This window comes from Anomaloglossus baeobatrachus, chromosome 6 (assembly GCF_048569485.1).
Source record: "Anomaloglossus baeobatrachus isolate aAnoBae1 chromosome 6, aAnoBae1.hap1, whole genome shotgun sequence".
Lineage (NCBI taxonomy): Eukaryota > Metazoa > Chordata > Amphibia > Anura > Aromobatidae > Anomaloglossus > Anomaloglossus baeobatrachus.
Genome location: NC_134358.1, coordinates 111,068,915 through 111,089,693, shown reverse-complemented (window position 1 = coordinate 111,089,693; position 20,779 = coordinate 111,068,915). Strand labels below are relative to the sequence as shown.

The 20,779-nt window shown below is 50.8% G+C and overlaps 1 protein-coding gene across 1 annotated transcript; it reads right to left on the bottom strand.

Annotated features, from left to right (window-relative positions):
* Nucleotides 1-585: 585 nt before the first annotated feature.
* On the bottom strand, nt 586-19,328 carry ELOC (elongin C). The gene is made up of 4 exons (XM_075316305.1): nt 19,221-19,328; nt 6,675-6,712; nt 3,503-3,646; nt 586-1,012 (listed from the first exon to the last, which is right to left on the bottom strand). The coding sequence occupies exons 2-4, from the start codon at nt 6,676-6,678 to the stop codon at nt 822-824; spliced, it is 339 nt and encodes a 112-aa protein (XP_075172420.1). The 5' UTR covers nt 6,679-6,712; nt 19,221-19,328; the 3' UTR covers nt 586-821.
* Nucleotides 19,329-20,779: the final 1,451 nt, after the last annotated feature.

Below are 20,779 nucleotides of genomic sequence, written 5' to 3'. Positions count from 1 at the left end.
CACCCACACACAGACAACGCTGCACACACAAATATACGCACATACCGCACATATATATAACAAAAATCATACATGAACTACACAATACGTAAATTCTAGAATACCCGATGCGTAGAATCGGGCCACCTTCTAGTACTTCTATAAAGGCCTTAATGCTTGAATTGAGAGACGCGCAGCCAGTGCGATGATCACAGACGTCTGAAAGAGCCCTTAGGAGGTGGTCACAGCGGGAACAGTCGTTTGTTTTTTTGTTTTTTTTAAAAAAAAAAAAAACAAAGGGCTTAGATGCTTTTATTTTTTAAGAAGAAAATAATGTGAATAAAATGCTTGTTCGGAATGACTATACATTTGATCAGGACGGAAAACTTGTTCTTAGGGGCAGACTGGGTCATGCATTATGGATGTCCGTAAGCCCCTTGCCTGTATCCTTTCCCATCACAAAGTTGATATTCATTAACACGAGTCTTATTGTACATAGTTGTGTACTTTTAGCTTTTTTATGTTTATAAAGTTGTTTAATAGATTATCCCACATACAACCTTCAACACGAGTCTGAAAAAAGAAGTCTACAACATAGCAGCAATATCCAAGTCTGATAATGGTTTATTAATGTGGGAAACGTATGTGTGTGCGATGAAGCAAATGGTTTCAGTGCTTTTCTGAGAAGTATGGGGATTTTCTTCCATAACAGACATCACGCAGAGAAAAAAAATAAAAATGTTCAAACATGCTACAATGACTGACCAAAAAATTACTAGCCAGGCGGAGGTATTAAATACAAAAGAAAAACATTTAACATAATTTCCCATAATTGACTTTATTCAACAATCTAGGAAGTTCGCTGCCATCAGGAGCTCCAGTGCGATCTCCGGGGCAATGGGGAACTCGGGGATTTCCGTTGAGCTGTTTGTGTAACGAACTTTGTAGGTGAAGTACATGCACACTTTTGAGAGGACGTGAGAAGGAATCTCTCTAAAATTCACTTCATTGGTTTCATTTTCCGCAAACTGCCCTGGAACAGAGAAGATTAGAAATGTTTGAGTCAAAGTATACAAGTCATAGTAAGGATGGCAGGGACCGACAGATCTGCATCATTATGGCTCTGTCTGTAAGCAATTATTGTATCTTAGTACCTTCACGACCTTGGTTATACTGGTACATCATAGGTCGTGTCTCTTGCTTAAAAGGGGTTGTCCACTACTTTAACATTGATGGCCTATCCTTGGGATAGGTCATCAATGTCTGATGGGCCGGGGTCAGACACCCCACCGATCAGCTGTTCAGGGTCCTGGTGGCGGCAGCAGGCAATGCTCAGTTCCGGTGCTGCTCAGTCTTCTGATAGCGACGGCTGCTGGGTACTGCACATCTGCCTCCCATTCAAAATCAATAGGAGACGGATGTACAGTACCCAGCAGCCGCCGCTATCAGAAGACGGAGTAGGGCTATGTGCGCCCGCTGCATTTTTACTAACCACAAAGATGCAGTGTTTTTGGCTCAAAAAAAAACAAAAAACAAAAACGCATCCACAGGAAAAATGGATCAAAAAACACATGCATTTTTTGCAAGTTTTTTGATACGTTTTTTTTTTTTGCTGCATTTTTGTCTAATGCATTCAATAAGTGAAAAACGCAAAAAGAATTGACATGCTGCATCTTTGTGGTCACCACAAAGACACAGCAAAAACAACTGCAATGTGTGGATACCCAAAATAAAGTCTCAGACTTTGCTGGGGAAGGAAATTCATGCAGTTTTGAGACCAAAACTGCACCCAAAAAACGTGCAAAAAAACCGCAGCGTGCGCACGTAGCCTAGCGCTGTAACTGAGCATTTCCGGCTGCCGGGACCAACAGCAGCTGATCGGCCAGGATCTGACACCCCGCACCCCCGCCAATCAGACATCGATGATCTATCCTAAGGATAAGCCATCAATGTCAAAAGTAGTGGACAACCCCTTTAAATGCGCGCGCTGAGACTGCATCTTTCCCTGCACATTGGCTGATCTGACCAGGAGACATGTGCCTTTAACACCCACCCCTGTGGCTGTTAATTAGTTAAATCCTGCTGTCAATCTCTGACAGCACAATTTAACATGCAGCGGCAAGGAATGTGTCATTACCTGCTTCCATCAGCGGCCCAGTGAATTGCTCACTGGGCACTGATGGGACCCCTGTGTCGGTCATGATAAACTTCCTGTGAATGCCAGCTGCGAGCGACATTCACAGGAAATCCTCATTTCTGCTATAAAGAGCGATGCTGATACATTGCTCTGTACAGCACAAGTGATCGGATGATCACAGCTTTAGGCCCCTTTCACACGTCAGTGATTCTGGGACGTTTGTGCTTTTTTTTTTTTTAAACGTACCAGAATCACTGACATACGCAGACCCATTATAATGAATGGGTCTGCTCACACGTCAGTGATTTGTCACTGCACGTGTCTCCGTGCGGCGTACCCGCGTGTGCGTGATTGCCGCACGGAGACATGTCCATTTTTTTCTGGCATCACTGATGTTCCACGGACCACGCAGTGGTGTGGTCCGTGAGACACGTGCCAGAAAAAAACATTTTAATAAACAATAAACATTTTAACTCACCCGGCGTCCAGCGATGTCCTCTGCAGCCCGTTCTACCGGCTGCTTCTGAGCCGGCTCATTATTGTCGCGCATATTCATTATGCACAACACAGCCGACCCGGAAGCAGCTGCTGCGGGGGTCACCGCCGGCCGGATGCTGCACCGCGGGAGCGATCAGCACCATGGACAGCGGGAGCGCGCACAGGTGAGTAGTTTTCTAAGTGCAATCACGGGCCACGGAGAACGGAGCCCGGATTGCACTTAGACAACCCACGTGTGCCGTGATTCACGGCACACGCAGGGACATGTGCGTGTTTTACACGCCAGTGAAAAACGTCACTGTTTTTCACGGACGTGTGAAACGGGCCTTAACTAGTAAATACAATGGAAAAAAAATGAAGGGAAAAAAAAAAAAAAGTAAAATAAATGGTTTAAGTCAAAAGTAAGTTTTGCCACGAAAAAAAAAAAGCCTTCATACAAATATAAACAGAAAAAAAGAAAAATTAATAAAAAAAAAAAAAAAATAAAATATATGGTTCTTGGAAGAAGGGGAGGAAATATGAAAATGAAAAACAGAAAATCACCCTGGGATATGCTCACTTGTTCTGGACAAGTTGCCGCTTTTCCACTTGGATTTGTGAGTGCAAAATCATTGGGATAGGTGATCAATATCAATACCTAGCTCTCAGCTGTTATCAGTTGTGGCAGTGCACAGTGCACGTAACGGAGCAGCAAACTCCTGACACGGTTGCAGAAAACCGTAGCTCAGAGTTGTTAAAGAGTAACAACTTAATTTTTTTATTAATATATTGTCAGCATGGAAACTTTCCAAATTATTTATAAAAAAAAAAAAAAAAAAAAGTGACCTTGTTCCATTTTTCTTGAGTAACAAACCAAAAATTAAATCCTGCTTAAAAAGTCTCACATACCTGGACCACTCAACATGGCTTTTATTGTTCCTGACGTCAGAGCATGTTCCCTTTTAACAATGAACTCGTGGCCATCTGAGGATATAAGCTTTACATACATAGCATCAGGCCCTTCACAGCCGCCATATGTCTTCTCTTCACCATCTGGAAAGACATTACTGCAAATCACTTACGGGAAGTAGGAAAAATTTCCACACGCAAATGAAACAGAACCTGCCAGGACGATTTTGCTAGTTCAAGTTAAAGGGAATCTGTCAGGTGAAATATGCACCGAGAACCACAAGCAGTTCTGGGTACATATTGCTAATCCCTGTATCTAGTAGCATAGATAAAGAGATCTTGAGAAAAAATATTTTTAAAGATCTTTTATCATATGGTAATGAGGGCAGTGTTTAGTCACAAGGGCATTTGTTTCCTTGGCTAGTCGGCCCACTTAGCATGTAAGCACGCCCCTGTGGGTGTGCTAACATGCTAACGAATGTGCAATGTCAGAGGCATGGTCGCTCTTACCTCTGTTGCCACTGCTGGTTTTCGGCTCAGTACACATGATCAGAAGTCCCAGACTTCCAGTCATGCATACTATGAAGCCGGGTGTACGAGTCCTGTCTTCAAACTGGTGTAGTGCGCATGACCAGAAGTCCGGGGACATTCTGATTGTGCACATTGATCCGAAAACCAGCGGTGGCAGCAGAGGTGAGAGCGACCATCCCTCTGATGCTGCACGTTCATTAGCATGTTAGCACACCTACAGGGCCGTGCTTACAAGCTAAGGGGGCAGACTAGCCAAGGGAACTAACGCCCTTGCGACTAGTCCCTGTGCTCATTAGCATATGATAAAAGATCTTTAAAAATACTTTTTCTAAAGATCCGTGTATCTATGCTACTATAGGTTGGGACTGTTAGGCAGGGATTAGCAATATGCACCCAGAACAGCTTGTGGTTCTGGGTTCATATTGCACTTGACAGGTTCACTTTAAGGCATGGCCATAATGGCACTGTTAGAATGATTAAATAGATTCCTTTAGTTAAGAAAGCTACATTCTGGTTGTTCTTTTGTCGGCTTTTAAGTTTTCAGGTAATAAGATTTTGGTGCACAGGGTTGGGACTGAGCTATGGGTCTTCTGCCCTGGTCCTCTGCCTGCTTCAGGTGTATAACTGCTGTGTGAGTGACCTCCCTTCTGTCTGAATGTGCACGCCAAGGCAGCCTCTACCATGGGTGGCTCTTGTGCAGATTGATCTTCCGGCTCATCGTCAATAAAATGTCGCTGCTGGCAGCACATGTGCAGACTGACATCTCTGCTTAATGTCTTACAGAGATTTAATTCAGCGGAAACCTCAATCTGCGCTTGTGCCAGCACCATTTTATTTAAGACCGCTTGCAAACGTACTGTCAACATTTTATTGAAAACCACTGGGAGAAACTTTGAAGAATTACGTGAGGAGCGGCTGGAGGGGACAGGTCTGATGAATAGATGGGAAGGAGTGGGGTGGATGGGAGCGGAGATAAGTTGCGAAGCGATGCGACTGGTAAATAATCTTCCTGATGGACAGATGTACTGTTGTAAACGTTAATTTTGACTCTTTAATTTCTCACTGTCTATGAAAATAAGAATATGACACAAATTTATACAGAGAAGGAATTGAGTGGCTGACCTATATCATACCATTAAGTGAGTTTTTGTGTTGACATATGCAAAACAATGTATTCTCTCTGTACTGATTGTATTGTGTTTAATAAAAATGATCTGATTCAAAAACTACCAGGAGATCCATTGGTGCTGGTGAGGACTTTCAAAACTGTAGGACTGGTCATTGCTTTGAAAGTGACCTGCATTCTGACACCAGAGGCAAGTGGAGGGGCCGGGGCAGGAGCCAAAGACCTTACCCACAGTTCCGGTTTTGTGCACCTAAATATTAGTAACAGAAAACTTAAAAAAAAAGCTGATTAAGCACTAAGTGACAGTCAATTTAGGCTAAATGACCAAGTCCCATTTTTCCAATCTGGCCAGTGTCACTTTGATTTAATAACTCTGGAACACTTCATATCCCAGTAAATCTTGAGACTGCTTTACCATGACACACTGTACTTTATTAGTAGAATGCAACATGCCACAGTACCCAGAGGTCATCAGATGACCTCAGGGTGCTATGGCAACTATTGCCACCGATTATTACAATCGCATGGCACCAAGATAAGAGGAGGTCGTCCTTCCCCTTTTAACCACTTCAAAATAAATAAAAGATTTAAAAATAAGTGACTTTCAGATGATCGCGTTCCTTTAGAGAGGTCTTTATTTTGTACCTTTTTCCCTTCTAGGTCAGTACTATTGTGGATATCAGATTATAAAGTTCTTTAGATTTTAGTTATTAAAAAAAAAAAAACAACATTTCTTAAAATTTGGTTTGTGTTGCTATTCTGTAAGATCCGTAATCTTTATTTTGACTTAAAAGCGGTAAAGTGAGACCTGTTGCCAATGTCATCCTTCTTCTGAGGCCCGTGTGCATGAAACGTCCTACGTCATCCACACTGGCCAGCATTATGGTCCTGTGCAGGCGCACTTTGATCTGCCCTTCTCAGGCCAGATCAAAGTATTGTAGTGCACATGCGTTCTTTAACCTTTCCTCGCACCTGCGCATTATAGTAATTTGATCTGCCGTCAGAGGGGCAGATCAAAGTTTGCCTGCCCAATGACGTAAGACGCGTCATCCACACTGGGCTGGGTAGAAGGAGAATGGCGATCGCCACAGAGAGGAGGTACCGGACCGGAGTGCAGCGACACACATCGGACTGGACCGCCCCTTAGGCGAGTATAATAAAAGTGTTTTTAACGTTATACACAGCCTCCTGGGCTCTTATATACAGTATTCTGGAATGCTGTATATAGGAGCTCACTGGTGGTGGCCGCAGCTTATAATCACCAAATATTATTACAGGTTTCCTTTAATATCACAGGTAATAGCACACTGCTTCATGTCACTGGGTCCATACAGGAGAAGTTGACAAAACAATGACCATGCATATAACACTGGCAATACCGAGAGCTTTCTTTTCGTAAATCCTCATACTTTATAGTCCAAATGGAAGAGGAAGTGGATAAAATTGAGAAGACAGTAAATATATAATTATGTATGCCACAAAAGATACAATACATGCAACAAACAATGAACGTACCCATCCTAATGATGAGAATTCTTCTGGGTATTGGATTTCTAAAGAAAAAAAACAAAATCAGAATTCATTAATACATACTCATGCACTATAATTGTGAGGACTCAGTCTGACATCAGTGATTTTTCTCATATGCAAAAAGTAAGACTAATTTACATTGATGTTTGGTCAGTTTTGACCATCAGTGTCTATGGGTGTGTCCTCTACTAGGACAACCCCTTCTGATTCCACATTTCCACCCCAGGTAAACTAAAAAGCCTACACTGACCTCTGCTGCCGAAGAGATTCCAGCGTGGTTGTTAATCGCGTTCCCAGGGCTCACATGATAACGTTGTGACATCACGCGAGCCTCGCGTCCAATCAGCGCTGGCTTCTGTCTCCCCGGCTTCCAACAAATTAGTTAAATCAACAGAAAGTGTGGCTGCTGCTTGCTTCCTGTCGATTACCCGCTGTCCGAAAGCGAGCAGACAGGAGACGGCAGTGATTGGACGCGGGGATTGTGTGACGTCACAACTAGTGATGAACAAGCGTGTTCTTCACAGCTCATTAGTCTGAGTTTGAAAGTGCTCGTGTGTTCACATTGACTTAGCTACGCGATGTTCAATTCAGTAACGAGCACGCTTGACCATCACTGGTCACAACATCACGTGAGCTCCGTCAACAGAACTACCGACACCGCGGGAACCCTGCCGGCCGCGGAGAGGAGTATAGGCTTTTTTATTTTACCTGGGGAAAATATCGAAACAGAAGGGGTTTACCTAGTAGTGGAATACCCCTTTAAGAAGTGATTTTCGCAGATGAAAAAACTGCAATAGCATTGACATGCAGGACACACACCTTTAGTGGAATACCAGAATTAAAGTAATACAAAAAAAATGAAAAATTGCCAGCATTAGCTTTGTGTTTTTGTCTTTACAGCACTCAGGTGCTCTAAAATTTACCTTGTAGTTTTATTTTGCAGATCAGAATGGTTACGGCTAGTGATGAGCGAGCACTACCATGTTCTTGTGCCCAGTGCTCGAATGGAGCAGGAGTTGTTGGATACTTGGACAGACGTGCATCGAGCACCAGAGTATAATGGAAATCCAACTGCTAGATACGAGTACTGAGCACCCAAACATGCTAGTGCTCACTCATCACTAATTATGGAAACATCAAATGAATATCATTTTTTGTGTTTTATTACTTTAAAAAAATAAAATGTGCAGTAGCATATACATTATTGTCAAGAGTCTGTCTCAACTTCTCTTTAGGAGGGCGGAGGGCACGGCTCCCTGACTCCAGGGACAGATTGTGCGTTACTGAAGACTGATAATCGCGGGCTGGTCATGCCGCTGCTCTGTGCTCTGAGCGGAGTGCGCTCCAGGCTGCTAGCAGAGACCGCTTTACTGCTGCAGTATGGGAAAAACAAGGGAACAAAGGCTTGTTGGATTCAGAGATCCTGCCAACATCAGCTTGGCGTAAGCAGGCTGAAAAGTAAAGACTCTGTTAGGCTGCTTTCACACATCCGATTTTAGCAGTGCGGCTCAATCCGGCTCAAAAACCTATGCAACGGATGCGGCAAAAAAACCCGGATGAGTTGCATAAGTTTTTCCATGCGGCCCGTCCGTTTTTTGGCGGATGCGGCTTGATACTGAGCATGCGCAGTGCAAAAAAAATGCATCTGATGGCCGGATGCAGTTTTTGCCGCCGAATCCGGCGTCCAAAGGCTTGCATTGTAAATCGCGCCGCATTGCGCCAGATCCCGCGAGATGTGGTTTTTTCGTCGCCCAAAAAACGTGCCAGGCAATGTGCCATCCGGCCGCCGCATGGGCTAAATATGCCGCATCCGTCAAAAACCGGACGCAAGACAAGGCCATGCGGCACAATACGGCGCTAATGCAAGTCTATACGGGTAAAAAACGCAACCGGCGGCAAAAAGAAAACTGTTGCGTTTTTTCTGCAGAGCGCCGTATTGTGCCGCACGGCAAAAACCGGATGTGTGAAAGCAGCCTTAGTGGCACAAGCACCTTACTTAGATAACCAGCCACTCACACTGCAAGGTGACCTAGGCAACAAGCCTTACACTAAATTAAAGGGAATCTGTCACCACTTTGATCCTATTACACTGTTAATATGGGCATACAGGTTACAGAATGCTGAAAAATATCATACCTCTATGTCTCATATCAGATGCCTTGTGAATAAATCATCTTTTATCACTTTATATAAATGAGCTCTTCCAGGCTATGGGGCGGATGCTGCCTGGAAGATAACTCCACATCCAGAGTTCATTTTAAATAAAAGGGATGTTACTAGTGATTGGTAGTGCGGCTCTTTTTGGTGATCCGGTTCCCATGGCTCCGCTCATCAAAAAGAGCCGGATCGTTCAAATCGTTCTCGGCTCCTTATTAAATATGTGTTCACCCCAGGTCAACACATATTTAAGATTATAGTAACGACGCCAAAACCCCGCCCACCCGCGACTAAACCCCGCCCACTTAAGAGTGACTACTTAGATTGTTGAGTAGGCGGAGTTTAGCTGTGCATGGGCGGGGTTTCAGCGGCAAAAAGAGCCATTTAGAGATTTTAGTGGCTCTCACTGGTGATCCGGCTCCTGTCGGTCACAGCAGGGAGCCAGATCTTTGTGTCAGATCGTTCACGACCGACACATCACTAGACGTTACCAGTGTGAGACAAGAAACTGAAACAGAACAGCAGAAATTAAGTTTCACTTCTTTCAAACACATTTTTTGCAGCTCCCTGAGCTCTGCTTCATTGCAACAATGTCTGCCTGCAAGCTGGAGGCTGAAGCAGAGAGGAACTTGCAGACATGTCAGTTAGGCCGGAGTCACACTGAGTCTCGCATCACCCAGCACGGCCGCACACTCTCGCTTAAAAGCTTGTGTCTAGAGATTGTGTGGCCGTGCCGGGTGATACGATGCGAGACTCGCCCGAGTCACTCACAAGTGTGACTCCAGCCTTATAATGACATACAGCTCTGCAGGGAGAGGCCATAACACATCATACTATGCCCCTTTTATTTAAAATAAGCTCTGGAGTGGGAGATATCTTCCAGGCAGCATCCGCCCCATAGCCTGGAAGAGCTCATTTACATAAAGTGATAAGAGATGATTTATCCACAAGGCATCTGGCATGAGACATAAAGGTATGGATTTTTTCCACCATTCTATAACCTGTATGACCATAATAAGTTTGAAAAGGTCAAAGTGGTGACAGATTCCCTTTTAGAATGCCTCTATTTTTGAGAAAGGGCAGGATTTTTATAAATTGCTTAGTTGCTGGTTTTTACAAGCACTTCTCAATTTTCATCACATAGGAGCTTGTGACCACTCCTTTAATAAAAGTCTCAAGAGAATGAGGTTCGATTCTGATCCATGAGAAAGCCAAGACAGTGCTTTGTGGGCATAACGCAAGACTAGCTCTGACTATGCAGTTATCTCCTAACCCCGGGTGTTGCAGACTGTCGGCACCGGCCATATTTGGAGCAGGTAGAGCTCCAAGGTCAGCTCCATACTGCCGCAGCCAACATGTGGCATCCATAAGTATCCCACAGCCCTTTCCGATTTAGGGCTTAGGCTATGTGCACACGTTGCGTTTTTCCAGTGCAGAAAAGAACGCACCATCTTAACTGTAAACACTTAGTCAAAAAAAAAATGCATCCAAAACGCGTGCATTTTGCATGTGTTTTGGATGCATTTTTTGCACTGCGGTCCCACGGCTATTGGGCTCTGTAATGCCAGCTGACAGCAGACAAAGTCGCACGATGAGAATTAACTCTGATGAACTTCATCCGACTTCATTGTCATACCGCAGCTGTTTGTGTGTCGCGTCCTGATTAGCGGTAACCCGTGAAGGACTCACCGGTGACCGCTAATCCCCTGAGTGAAGTGAGCAGCGCGATCAGCGCTGCCGTCACTCAGGTTCCCCGCGGCCACGTTGCTGCGTGGAGCTGACAGAGAGCGGTCTGGTCTGTGACCGCTCCTGTCAGCTTCATGTAGCAGGGCTTATAACGTCGTGGGACGTCGTGTGGATTACGCTGGACCTGGATGGGTATTTGGGGGTAAATAAAGTGGTGAAAGAGGGTGGGTTATTTTTGTCTTTTATTCCAAATAAAGGATTTTTTTCGGGTGTATGTGTTTATTTTCTTTAACTTACAGGTTAAATCATGGAAGGTATCTCGGGGAGACGCCTGCCATGATTAACCTAGGACTTAATGGCAGCTATGGGCTGCCATTAACTCCTTATTACCTCGATTGCCACCGCACCAAGGCAATTCAGGATGAGCCTGGTAGAGTCCCGGGACTGTCGCATCTAATGGATGCGGCAATTCCGGGCGGCTGCTGGCTGATATTATTAGGCTGGGGGGCTCCCCATAACGTGGAGCTCCCCATCCTGAGAATACCAGCCTTCAGGCGTGTGGCTTTACACTGGCTGCTATCAAAATTGGGGGGGACCGTATGTAGTTTTTTTTTTTAAATTATTTATTTTACTGCACGATATAGACCCGCCTGTGGCTGTGATTGGTTGCAGTGAGACAGCTGTCACTCAGCGTGGGAGCGAGTCTGACTGCAACCACTCATAAGTGCCGGTGGGCAAGGAAAGCAGGGAATACGAGATTGAATAATGAGCGGACGGCATTTTCAAAAGAGGAAAAGCCGCCAGAGCTTATGACAGCCATGCAGTGCCGCACCGGTGATCGGTGAGTATGAGAGCAGGGGAGAGACCGACCGACTGACAGAGAGAGGGACAGACCGAGAGACCGACGGATAGAGAGAGACAGACAACGACAGACAAGAGGGAGATTTACCGACATCCACAGAGAGAGACTGAAAAGACCTGCGTTTTGCTTGTCAAAAAAGCATGCAGAACGCAACAAATATGCAGTCCAAATGCATTTTGGTCGCGTTTTGACCCACATCATTGATTTCAATGGGTGGAGAATGAAGCTACAACGCACAAAAGAAGTAACATGCTGCTTTTTTTTCTGCAGGGATTTTTGGCATCCAAATTGAATTTTCGGACTTCTCATAGACTTTGCTAGGGAAGCAGAACGCATGCAATTTGGCACTGAAACGCTGAAGTTCAAAATGCAGCGTTAATGCGGGAAAAAATGCAACGTGTGCACATAACCTTATTCACACACTGCATTCAGTACCAGTAAGGGTACATGCACATGACCAATCCGTTTGTCCTGGTCAGTTCCTGTTTTTTTGCGGACCCACGGACAGGACCATCTTTTCAATGTCTTATGTGTAGGATTAGATGGCACATGGAAGAACTTCCGTGTGCATCCGATCCTACAAAAAAAACACATCGGATGCCGTATGTCCGCTCCGTTATTATGGAACATGTCCTATTCTATTCCGTAATAACGGACCGTGACTCAATACAAGTCAATGGGTCTGCAGAATCCCCGGAAGCCGCACGGAAGCACTTCCCTGTGACCTCCGTCGGGTGCCCGTGCAGTCTGTGTCCCGCTCCAGCCCCGCGGCTGCTCGCACTGCAATGTGTCAGTGTCTGCCCGCAATATCAGCAGCTTCTCACACTGCAGTGCCTGCAGCTGCGGGGATGACAAGCGCTGCTGTCCGAAGGTTAGATGAGATCATTACCTGAGGTGACGATCTCCTGCTCTGCTGACGTCAGCGCTTGTCACTGCTTTCTATGCCCGCCGCGTTCTCACGTCACGTCTCGAGGGTGGCCCGAGACTGTCACTAGCGGTGACGTCAAGGGCTCTCGCGATACTGCTGAGAACGCGGCGGGAAATGGAAGGCAGTGACAAGCGCTGACGTCAGCAGAGCAGGAGATCGTCACCTCAGGTAATGATCTCATCTAACCTCCTGACAGCAGCGCTGGTCATGCCCTGCAGTGACCTGGGCTGACCTCATGATGTTAGTTCAGGTCACTGCATTACTCTACCAGCCAATGGGGAACATGCTGTTATTCATTGACTGGGACAGTGACTATGGTATGGATCGCCGTGGGACCCCCTTTTCAAATTACGCCGGACCCGGATTTGATTGTTCTTTTCAATAAATTGGTGAAAGAGGGAATGTTTTGGGGAGTGTTTTTTCAAATAAAACTTTTTTTGTTGTCTGTGATGTCGGGTATCTGATAGACGCCATGATATCACTAACCCCAGGGCTTGATGCCAGGTGACATTGCACATGTGGCATCAACACCATATATTACCCCGTTTGCCACCATCAGGGCAACGGGATGAGTTGGGGCAAAGCGCCAGGATTGGCACGTCTAATGGATGCGCCACTTCTGGGGCGGCTGTGGCCTGCTATTTTTAGGCTGAGGAGAGTCCAATAACCATGGACCTCCCTAGTCTGAGAATATCAGACCCCAGCTGTCCGCTTTACCTTGGCTGGAGATCCAATTTTGGGGGGACCCCCACGTTTTTGTTTTTTATTATTATTATTATTTAATTTAAAATAACAGCGTGGGGTGCCCTCAGTTTTGGATTACCAGCTAAATAGAAGGCTAAGTACCCTTTAGTGCCACATGAAAGTCACAAAAGGGTGCCAGCTTAGAATGTGCACGGGGGTGGGACATTATGTCTTTCTCATATATTATCTATCTATCCCTCTTATCCCTCATTCTATCCCTCTATTCATTCATTCATTCATCCCTCTATCTCTCGGTCTCTATATCTATCTATCTCCATATCTACTCATCTATTGATCTTTCTTGCTGCTTCCGTTTTTTTGCGGTCTGCAAAAAAAAAACGGATGGCACACGGATGACAAACGGACCGTATACTGAACGGAACGGATGCCACACGGATGCATCCGTGAAAAAAAATGGACTATTTTTTGCGGACCGCAAAAACGGATCGGCCATGTGAATGTACCCTAAAGTGAATGAGATTTCGGAAATCTGCATACACTGCTTATTTTTTCCTTGTGGATTTGAACCAATAAAACTTAAAACTTATTATTAATTCTATTTTTCAAATCTGCAGCATGTCAATTGTTTCAGCATTTTTCATCCATTCAAATAAATGGGGAAAAACTGCAAGTGAAAATGTATTTTACACAGCTTTTCCTGCTACTAATACTCAACGTGTACCATACGAGTTGTACTATTGAATGATACCATTCTTTCTGAAAATCGGAGCAAGTGGAATGCGATAAAACATTGCATTCCACTCGGACCAATATTAGCCTATGTGCCAGCACCCATGAGCGATTACTTTCTCACCCCTAATTAGACTGAAAAAAACAGTCACCGCATGCTGTAATTGTAATGTGATCCTCTTTCTCTCACACCCATTCAAGTCTATAGGGCGAGAGAAACATCGCACTGCACTCACACTATACCGGTGTACTGCGAGTGCAGAGCGAGAATGGCAAAAGCCGGCAACGGAGAAGAGAAGGAGATAAACCCCTCCCTCCCCAGCGCTGGCCCGCCCCCCACAGCTGTGGTCTGATCAGACCTCAGTAGCAATGACACTCTGCTTCCGCTGTGCTACCAGCGTGAGCCGAGTGTCATACAAGGATCGCAGTAGTCCCCCCCCGTGTGGCCCCGGCCTAACAGTTGCACTTTGACATCAGAGTTGGAAACTGATGGACTCTCCGACTTCTGGGCCCTTGTGAACCTGAGAGAGATAAGTAAGGCTAGGTTCACACTTCCGTTAAAATGTATCAGTCACAATCCGCTGCTCTGGTAAACAACGCTATCCGTTTAGCGGATTCTTTTGTGTCCCATAGACTTGTATTAGTGGCAAATTGCGACTGATGACCTTGCGTTGCATCCGCTGCGTCGCGGTCAGTCGTTTTTTGACTGACCGCCGGGCGGGAGCAACGCAGAATGTAACGTTTTTCTGGCCGTCAAAATTGACGCACCACGCAGGAATCCGCCGCAGTCCGTCACGCTTGTAATGTATGTCTATGGTGCTGGATTCCGTCGTGCTCTACTGAGCATGCCCAGCATGTTTGGCACTCCCACTGGGCTGTCCCAAACACAAACGGATCATGACTGATCCGTCAAAAAACGGACGCACAGCGGATGCAATGGACGAAAGGAATCCTGTGAAAAACACATCCGTTGCATCAGTTGACAACTTAAAAATGACTGATCCGTCGCTGACAGACCTGACGGATTTAAAACGGAAATGTGAACCTAGCCTAAATCCGTCATACTGTGAGTAACCAGACACATCTGCCCCTCAGGACTCGAGGAAGTTGGATCACAATGGGGCAGTTGATGGCAGTCACTGTATGGCAGGCTCAGTGAGAGGTGAAGGCCCAGCTGTCCGGGACGCACAGGGAGAATGGGGACAACACACTGCTATACAGCCGCTGTGTGATACACGGACTCGGCCCCGGCCCGCAACCCTAAACACACACAGCCCCAGCCCCAGCCCGCAACCCTACACACACACACACACACACACACACACACACACACAGCCCCGGCCCGCAACCCTACACACACACACACACACACACACACACACACACACACACACACCCGCCCCGTCCCGCAACCCTACACACACACACACACACACACACACACACCAGCCCCGGTCCGCAACCCTACACACAACCAGCCCCGTCCCGCAACCCTACACACACACACACACACACACCAGCCCCGGCCCGCAACCCTACACACACACACACATACACACACACACACCAGCCCCGGCCCGCAACCCTACACACACACACACACACACACACACACACACCAGCCCCGGCCCGCAACCCTACACACACACACACACACACACACACCAGCCCCGGCCCGCAACCCTACACACACACACACACACACACACACACACCAGCCCCGGCCCGCAACCCTACACACACACACACACACACACACACCAGCCCCGGCCCGCAACCCTACACACACACACACACACACACACCAGCCCCGGCCCGCAACCCTACACACGCACACACACCAGCCCCGGCCCGCAACCCTACACACACACACACACACCAGCCCCGGCCCGCAACCCTACACACACACACACCAGCCCCGGCCCGCAACCCTACACACACACACACCAGCCCCGGCCCGCAACCCTACACACACACACCAGCCCCGGCCCGCAACCCTACACACACACACCAGCCCCGGCCCGCAACCCTACACACACACACCAGCCCCGGCCCGCAACCCTACACACACACACCAGCCCCGGCCCGCAACCCTACACACACACACCAGCCCCGGCCCGCAACCCTACACACACACACACCAGCCCCGGCCCGCAACCCTACACACACACACACACACCAGCCCCGGCCCGCAACCCTACACACACACACACCAGCCCCGGCCCGCAACCCTACACACACACACACCAGCCCCGGCCCGCAACCCTACACACACACACCAGCCCCGGCCCGCAACCCTACACACACACACACCAGCCCCGGCCCGCAACCCTACACACACACACACCAGCCCCGGCCCGCAACCCTACACACACACACACCAGCCCCGGCCCGCAACCCTACACACACACACACCAGCCCCGGCCCGCAACCCTACACACACACACACACACACACCAGCCCCGGCCCGCAACCCTACACACACACACCAGCCCCGGCCCGCAACCCTACACACACACACCAGCCCCGGCCCGCAACCCTACACACACACACCAGCCCCGGCCCGCAACCCTACACACACACACACACACCAGCCCCGGCCCGCAACCCTACACACACACACACCAGCCCCGGCCCGCAACCCTACACACACACACACCAGCCCCGGCCCGCAACCCTACACACACACACACCAGCCCCGGCCCGCAACCCTACACACACACACACCAGCCCCGGCCCGCAACCCTACACACACACACCAGCCCCGGCCCGCAACCCTACACACACACACCAGCCCCGGCCCGCAACCCTACACACACACACCAGCCCCGGCCCGCAACCCTACACACACACACCAGCCCCGGCCCGCAACCCTACACACACACACCAGCCCCGGCCCGCAACCCTACACACACACACCAGCCCCGGCCCGCAACCCTACACACACACACCAGCCCCGGCCCGCAACCCTACACACACACACCAGCCCCGGCCCGCAACCCTACACACACACACCAGCCCCGGCCCGCAACCCTACACACACACACCAGCCCCGGCCCGCAACCCTACACACACACACCAGCCCCGGCCCGCAACCCTACACACACACACACCAGCCCCGGCCCGCAACCCTACACACACACACCAGCCCCGGCCCGCAACCCTACACACACACACCAGCCCCGGCCCGCAACCCTACACACACACACAGCCCCGGCCCGCAACCCTACACACACACACAGCCCCGGCCCGCAACCCTACACACACACACAGCCCCGGCCCGCAACCCTACACACACACACAGCCCCGGCCCGCAACCCTACACACACACACAGCCCCGGCCCGCAACCCTACACACACACACAGCCCCGGCCCGCAACCCTACACACACACACAGCCCCGGCCCGCAACCCTACACACACACACAGCCCCGGCCCGCAACCCTACACACACACACAGCCCCGGCCCGCAACCCTACACACACACACAGCCCCGGCCCGCAACCCTACACACACACACAGCCCCGGCCCGCAACCCTACACACACACACAGCCCCGGCCCGCAACCCTACACACACACACAGCCCCGGCCCGCAACCCTACACACACACACAGCCCCGGCCCGCAACCCTACACACACACACAGCCCCTGCCCGCAACCCTACACACACACACAGCCCCTGCCCGCAACCCTACACACACACACAGCCCCTGCCCGCAACCCTACACACACACACAGCCCCGGCCCGCAACCCTACACACACACACAGCCCCGGCCCGCAACCCTACACACACACACAGCCCCGGCCCGCAACCCTACACACACACACAGCCCCGGCCCGCAACCCTACACACACACACAGCCCCGGCCCGCAACCCTACACACACACACAGCCCCGGCCCGCAACCCTACACACACACACAGCCCCGGCCCGCAACCCTACACACACACACAGCCCCGGCCCGCAACCCTACACACACACACAGCCCCGGCCCGCAACCCTACACACACACACAGCCCCGGCCCGCAACCCTACACACACACACAGCCCCGGCCCGCAACCCTACACACACACACAGCCCCGGCCCGCAACCCTACACACACACACAGCCCCGGCCCGCAACCCTACACACACACACAGCCCCGGCCCGCAACCCTACACACACACACAGCCCCGGCCCGCAACCCTACACACACACACAGCCCCGGCCCGCAACCCTACACACACACACAGCCCCGGCCCGCAACCCTACACACACACACAGCCCCGGCCCGCAACCCTACACACACACACAGCCCCGGCCCGCAACCCTACACACACACACAGCCCCGGCCCGCAACCCTACACACACACACAGCCCCGGCCCGCAACCCTACACACACACACAGCCCCGGCCCGCAACCCTACACACACACACAGCCCCGGCCCGCAACCCTACACACACACACAGCCCCGGCCCGCAACCCTACACACACACACAGCCCCGGCCCGCAACCCTACACACACACACAGCCCCGGCCCGCAACCCTACACACACACACACACACACACAGCCCGCAACCCTACACACACACACACACACACACACAGCCCGCAACCCTACACACACACACACACAGCCCGCAACCCTACACACACACACACACACACACAGCCCGCAACCCTACACACACACACACACACACAGCCCGCAACCCTACACACACACACACACAGCCCGCAACCCTACACACACACACACACACACACACAGCCCGCAACCCTACACACACACACACACAGCCCACAACCCTACACACACACACACACACACAGCCCGCAACCCTACACACACACACACACACACACAGCCCGCAACCCTACACACACACACACACACACACACAGCCCGCAACCCTACACACACACACACAGCCCGCAACCCTACACACACACACACACACAGCCCGCAACCCTACACACACACACACACACACACACAGCCCGCAACCCTACACACACACACACAGCCCGCAACCCGCAACCCTACACACATACACAGCCCGCAACCCTACACACACACACACACACACAGCCCGCAACCCTACACACACACAGCCCGCAACCCTACACACACACACACACACACAGCCCGCAACCCTACACACACACAGCCCGCAACCCTACAAACACACACACACACAGCCCGCAACCCTACACACACACACACACACACACACACACAGCCCCGGCCTGCAACCCTACACACACACACACACACACAGCCCCGGCCCGCAACCCTACACACAACCAGCCCCGGCCCGCAACCCTACACACACACACACACACAGCCCCGGCCCGCAACCCTACACACAAGTGCTGGCCTGGAGCTCTATACACACACAACAGAGCACAGCCCTGGCCCGCAGCTCTAGAGACACGGCACAGCCCCGACCCGCAGCACTACACACGGCAGTCACTCACCGGCCGGGCCCGGTTCTTCCTCCGCAGGCTGCTGTGCGCTGGCCACCTAGCGACGGCACTCACAATCACTTCCGGAAGGGTAGAGTCTAGATCCCAGTGGCCAGAAGGACCTCTGCTGACGTCACGCCCATGTGACCGGCCTCTTGTGTGGGAGGAGCCTGTAGTTCCCGGCAGTCAGTGCACAGTTTGCCGTTCAAGCAGCAGGATGTTTCCCCTCTTCCCTGTCTCTGCTGTTTCCAGCCCTGGGTGTGATGTAACAGGAGGTAATATCTGATGGAGCTTATCATGTATGAGCCTCAGGGGGAAATAAAAAGGGATTGTAGGTTACCGACTCTGGGTGCAATAGTGTGCAGCAATAAGTGCAATGCTCTGACCGTGGGAAGGGGGAGAGAGAGAGAGGGTGCGATGCTCTGCCTGTGGGAAGGGGGAGAGAGAGGGTGCGATGCTCTGCCTGTGGGAAGGGGGAGAGAGAGAGAGGGTGCGATGCTCTGCCTGTGGGAAGGGGGAGAGAGAGGGTGCGATGCTCTGCCTGTGGGAAGGGGGAGAGAGAGAGGGTGCGATGCTCTGCCTGTGGGAAGGGGGGGAGAGAGAGGGTGCGATGCTCTGCCTGTGGGAAGGGGGGGGAAGAGGGTGCGATGCTCTGCCTGTGGGAAGGGGGGGGAAGAGGGTGCGATGCTCTGCCTGTGGGAAGGGGGGGAGAGAGGGTGCGATGCTCTGCCTGTGGGAAGGGGGAGAGAGAGAGGGTGCGATGCTCTGCCTGTGGGAAGGGGGAGAGAGAGAGGGTGCGATGCTCTGCCTGTGGGAATTGGGAGAGAGAGGGTGCGATGCTCTGCTTGTGGGAAGGGGGAGAGAGAGGGTGCGATGCTCTGCCTGTGGGAAGGGGGGGAGAGAGAGGGTGCGATGCTCTGCCTGTGGGAAGGGGGGGAGAGAGGGTGCGATGCTCTGCCTGTGGGAAGGGGGGGAGAGAGGGTGCGATGCTCTGCCTGTGGGAAGGGGGGGAGAGAGGGTGCGATGCTCTGCCTGTGGGAAGGGGGGGAGAGAGGGTGCGATGCTCTGCCTGTGGGAAGGCGGGGAGAGAGAGAGGGTGCGATGCTCTGCCTGTGGGAAGGCGGGGAGAGAGAGAGGGTGCGATGCTCTGCCTGGGGGAAGGCGGGGAGAGAGAGAGGGTGCGATGCTCTGCCTGGGGGAAGGGGGGGAGAGAGAGGGTGCGATGCTCTGCCTGTGGGAAGGGGGGGAGAGAGGGTGCGATGCTCTGCCTGTGGGAAGGGGGGGGGAGAGAGCGTGCGATGCTCTGCCTGTGGGAAGGGGGGGAGAGAGAGGGTGCGATGCTCTGCCTGTGGGAATTGGGAGAGAGAGGGTGCGATGCTCTGCCTGTGGGAAGGGGGAGAGAGAGGGTGCGATGCTCTGCCTGTGGGAAGGGGGAGAGAGAGAGGGTGCGATGCTCTGCCTGTGGGAATTGGGAGAGAGAGGGTGCGATGCTCTGCTTGTGGGAAGGGGGAGAGAGAGAGAGAGAGAGGGTGCGATGCTCTGCCTGTGGGAATGGGGGGGAAGAGGGTGCG